The sequence below is a fragment of the Sitophilus oryzae genome, unplaced genomic scaffold (genome assembly GCF_002938485.1).
Source record: "Sitophilus oryzae breed Bouriz unplaced genomic scaffold, Soryzae_2.0 scaffold_348_pilon_pilon, whole genome shotgun sequence".
NCBI lineage: Eukaryota > Metazoa > Arthropoda > Insecta > Coleoptera > Curculionidae > Sitophilus > Sitophilus oryzae.
In genome coordinates this window covers 1-5,041 of record NW_022146916.1, presented here as the reverse complement: position 1 = coordinate 5,041, position 5,041 = coordinate 1, and the positions used below count along the sequence as shown (strand labels likewise).

Here is a 5,041-nt window from a genome sequence, read left to right as displayed (position 1 = left end):
CGACTGTCAACCAGGGTTGCCAACTCTCGAAGTTTCTTGTTCACGCGAGCGGTTTATGGTTACTCAACACATTGCCACAATCCCTCCATCTTTTTCAATTTCAGCGGGGGTAACTTGTCCGATGCTGTTGGTTCCTTATTTGGTCCGGTAAGTTGGGCGGTTGATGGATCTGTTGAAAGAGGGTTAGGAATCGACGATTGGGTTATTACATTTCTCATTTTATCATGTTTATCTTTCATTGATGGTTCTGTCAATTTCTTCAAATGACTTACATGTCGTTTTAAGATTTGGCCATCTTGTCCAGACAATGTAGCCTCATTTCCTTTTCTTTCAATCACAGTAAACTCCTCATTATTAAACCGGGTAGTGAGTTTATGTGGAATTATCATGTTCTGAATTAAAACTTTGTCTCCTTCTCTTATGTCCATTATTTTCGCGTGTCTAGCCTTGTCTTCTTTTTCTTTCCCTTTGTTTTTATTCAGCAAATCATTATCGTAGGCCTCTTCGTCTCCTGGCTCATTAACTAAGTCTGCTACCGATGGAAGTTTATCGCGAATTATCCTGTTAAATAATAATTCTGAGGGTGCTTTTCCAGTAGTTCCATGAGGCGTAGCGTTATACATCATTGTAAATTTATGTAGCTCAGTTTTATAATTTAATTTGTTTGTGTGTGAAATCTGGAGACGTTTTAAAATAGCTCTATTCATGTTTTCAACTTCTCCATTCGCCTGAGGCCAATATGGCGGTGTATGTATTAAATCTATATTGTTATGTAAACAAAAGTTCTTAAATTCTTGGCTAGTGAACTGAGGTCCGTTGTCTGCTCTTATAGATCTTGGTATTCCTAACCGGGAAAATATTTCCGTCAAATGGTTGATTATAACTGAAGACGTCGTACTTTTGAGAAAAATGATCTCTTGATATCTTGAATAGTAGTCCACAATAACCAAAAGTTGTTCGTGATTCGGTAAAGGTCCCATGAGATCTATTGCGACGCATTGCCATGGTCCCTCTGGGAATTTGTGCCTTGTCATTGGGGGTGGTTTATCTGGTAAGCTAACTAACAAGCAATCGCGACAATTTTTGACAAATTTTTCGGCAGCTTTGTCTATGAGAGGCCACCAAACTTTAGCTCTTAGTCTTCTTTTCATGACTGTCTCCCCCGGATGACCCTCATGTGCTAGTCGTAGTACCTGTTCCCTTAAGGACTCAGGTATCACTAATCTATTACCTCGTAAAATGACGTGTCCCACTGTTGTTAATTCCAAACGGAATGGATAGAAAATATTTTTGTCTGTCGGTTCCCAACATTCCTTGTTTATTTTGTTTACTGCTTCGGTTATTTGGCCATCAAGCTGACTTTCTGCTACTACCTGTGATATTTTAATAGCTTGCGGTGAATTTCTTTCTATCACGGTGAAAATATGGTGTTCATTTTCTTTATCGAATGGCGGTTCATTTTTTATTTGGCATAGTCTGGATAATGAATCGGCTATATTTTGTTTCCCTGATTGGTATACAATTTTGAATTTGAATGACTGAAGTCTTAGAACCCATCTTTCGATTCTGGCTGGTGGCTTCGACGATGGTTTAAATATTGCTTCCAATGGTTTATGGTCTGTAACTAATTCGAATTCCAAACCAGATAGGTAATAGTAAAAACGCTCTACTGCCCAGACAAGTGCCAAGCTTTCTTTCTCCGTTTGAGAATACCTCCTTTCTACTGAAGAGAGACTTTTGCTAGCAAAAGATATTACTTGTGGCTCCTCTTTTTTGTTGAACTGGAGTAAGACTGCTCCTAATGCCACCGGACTAGCATCGGCTACTAATCGTGTTCTTAATTTGGGGTCAAAATAGGATAAAGTTGGAAGGCTTGCTAGTAAGTCTTTGAGTTTTTCGAAACTCTCCTGCTGAGCTTTTGACCAATCAAAGCTCTGATTTTCTCTCGTTAGTTGTCGAAGGGGCTCTGTTGTGGTGCCCAGATCCGGTATAAATTTCCCAAGGTAAGTGACAAGTCCCAAGAAACTCCTTGTTTCTTCCTTTGTTCTGGGTGGTCGAAAGTCTAAAACAGTTTGTATCTTCAACTGATCCGCTTCAATGCCTTTACTAGAAAGCTTATGTCCCAGGAAGTAAAGTTCTTGTACTTTCTTGGCACACTTTGCTTCGTTTAATAGCACGTTATTTGTTGAAAATACGTCTAATACCTTTTTTAGGCAAATATCATGTTCAAATTCTGTACTACCATAAATAATCACATCGTCTAGATAATTAAGACAGTTCCTACAAGAGGACAGCATTTCTTCGAATACCCGCTGAAAAATTTCGGGTGCTGAATTTACGCCAAACATTAAACGTTTATAACGAAACATGCCTTTGTGGCTTATGAACGTTGTGATCGGACGACTTTCCTCGTCAAGCTCCAGTTGGTGGTAGGCATTTGTTAAATCTAATCGTGAAAAGTATTTAGCATCTCTTAGCTTGGTCATGAAGGATTCAAAAGTCGGTAAAGGATAATTTTCTCTTATAATTGCTTCGTTCGCTCGCCGCATATCTACACATATGCGGATGTCATCATTTGGTTTGAATATAATAACTATTGGTGAGATCCATGCACTTGGTTCGGTCACTTTCTCTATTATGTCAGAAAGCAATGCCTCTTCGAGCTTCTTCTCAACTTGCTTTTCGACTGAAATGGGCACTCTTCTTACTGGTTGCCGTACTGGTTTCACATGGGGGTCAATTGTCAGTTTAATTTTAATATTCTTAATTTTAGGAAATGGTTTTGACATTTCAATTTGATTTATGTTTATGCCCAACTTTAAAATTCCTAACTGTTTAGCGGTATCTTTTCCTAATATAGAGATGTCCCCTTGATCTACGACATAGAAAGATGTTATGATTTCTTCACCTGCTTGTAATGCGATTGTTGACTGGAATGTATGCCGTACATCTAATGGCTTCCCTGATGCGTACCCTTTCAGGTTATGTTGAGGTTGTGGGTCAATATCCCACAAAACAGCGTTTTGTTTCGTAAGGATCTTCCAGTCATCTCCTTTCACAATATTAACGGTGGATCCTGAGTCTATTAGTAAAGTTACTGGCACCCCTCCTAAGCTGCACTCTATGAGATCATCGTTATTTTCTTCTTTATAGTGTCCCGAGATCTTGAAACATTCAAAATCTCGAATGGCTTCTGTCTGTTCTGTTTCTTCGTTCTCACCTTCAATAAAATTTATTTTAGATCCTGGTCTTCTACGTTTGTTATGAGACTGGTATGATGGTGTCGTATTATTACTGAAACGCTTTGTTCCTATTCTCGTTTTGCACATGAATGCATAATGGCCAATAAATCCACACTTGTGACATTTGGTGCCGATAGCAGGACAATCTTTATTTAAATGACGGAATTTTCCACATCTCGTGCACTGGTTAGAATTGTTTTTGTTGCTAGATTGAATTTTATTAATAGCAAAAGAAGTACTAGGGCCGGCTGTGATAGAATCCATAGCTTTAGATTGGTTTCCAATTTGTTCGTGGACATTGCAAACTTCTATGATTTCATCTAACGATCTTTCTTTTTCCAACAATTTCTTTTTCAATTCAGTAGGAGCCCAGCTGTCGATGATCTTATCTTTAACGTTAATTTCTAGTGCTTCTTGAGCAGAGTTTCCAAACGAGCACTTGGTGGCTTGGTGTCTTACTCTTAAAACAAATTTATTGAAGCTTTCACTCTGCTCTGGTTTGAGGCTTCGGAACAGGTGCCGTTCAAAAGTCGAATTCTGTTTTGGTGAAAAATAATCAGTTAGCTTTTCAACCAAGATTTTAAATACATCATTATTTTCTTTATCATTGTATGTTTCGATGGCCCCCGGGATGTTATAGGCTACTTCTTGCAGCTGAGCTCCTCCAAGATGCAAAAGTTTATTTCTCTTCTTTGCGAAGTCAGTAATATCTTCGGAGGCCAGATATAATTCTAGAGATCGTAACCATTTTTCCCATTCTCCCCTAATCAGAGCTTTATCGATGTTATCGCACAGGAATGATCTGATGTTGCTTTCAGACATCATTAATCTGAAAATCAAATTAATCATTCGAAATTAACTTATTATTAACTTTCCCTGTACTTACAGTAAAATAAAATTAATATTATTATACAATACGTAATATAAACAAAAATAAAGCGAATGTTTTGTTAAACATTCATTATTATTAATAGATGGCAATATTGATAGTATATCTTAATCAAACCTAAAAAAAAACCACTTATCAGTTAGTTAAAACTATATAGAATAAAAATACTGTGGTCATAAATTAAATCTCTTTTTTTCTTGCGATAACACCGCTCAAAATTCCGGGCGATGTAAACAGAATAAATGTTGTGATTATATAAGCAATCGCCAAGTCATTTGAAATCTGTAGAATATACAATGGCAAATCTACATATACACTAACTACTAAAAGTAATACTGTATCTAGATGTTTAGATGGTTTTTATAGTTATCGTGTCCACTTGTATTAGTAGTCGAGAGTAAGAGCTGACAGCTGAGTTTATAAAGAAATCCCTTTTCTAATATAATCTCTGTATTTGTGTTGTTTATTAATAATAAACGTTACCTTTTATTCTTACTTTAATTTACATCATACAATAAAATCATTCGTCATTATTGAAAATATGCCTTAATTAATAATCCATTAAATTTTGTGATAAATAAATTTTGACTTAGTGAAATTAATAAGTTGTTATCTAATATGAATTTCATTTTTATTCACTTACCAATTTGTGACAAACAATATTATGGTTATAAAGAAACAGTCTCTTATTTTTTTCCTCTGCTTGTGTCTACTGGAAGCTTTTCATCCGGAACTGCCCTAAAAGTAGGGTAACAGTTACATATATTATGTATAGGCATAGCTAAATAAGGGTAACAGCCTTTATGTATTATTTTATCCCACAGAACTGCCCAAATGTTTGGGTAACAGCTCTTTGGATACCTTGTTTTTACTTTTGACTGCCCTGTTGATGATGTACCTCTTTTTTTTT

General features: G+C 36.4%; 1 protein-coding gene across 1 annotated transcript; it reads right to left on the bottom strand.

The window, feature by feature from the left end:
* Positions 1-5,017, bottom strand: LOC115884738 (uncharacterized protein K02A2.6-like; the record flags this gene model as incomplete). The annotated part of the gene is given in 2 exon segments (XM_030903389.1): positions 1-4,071; positions 4,775-5,017. A coding segment is annotated over 1 exon segment (4,008 nt). The 5' UTR covers positions 4,068-4,071; positions 4,775-5,017.
* Between the last annotated feature and the right edge of the window lie 24 nt (positions 5,018-5,041).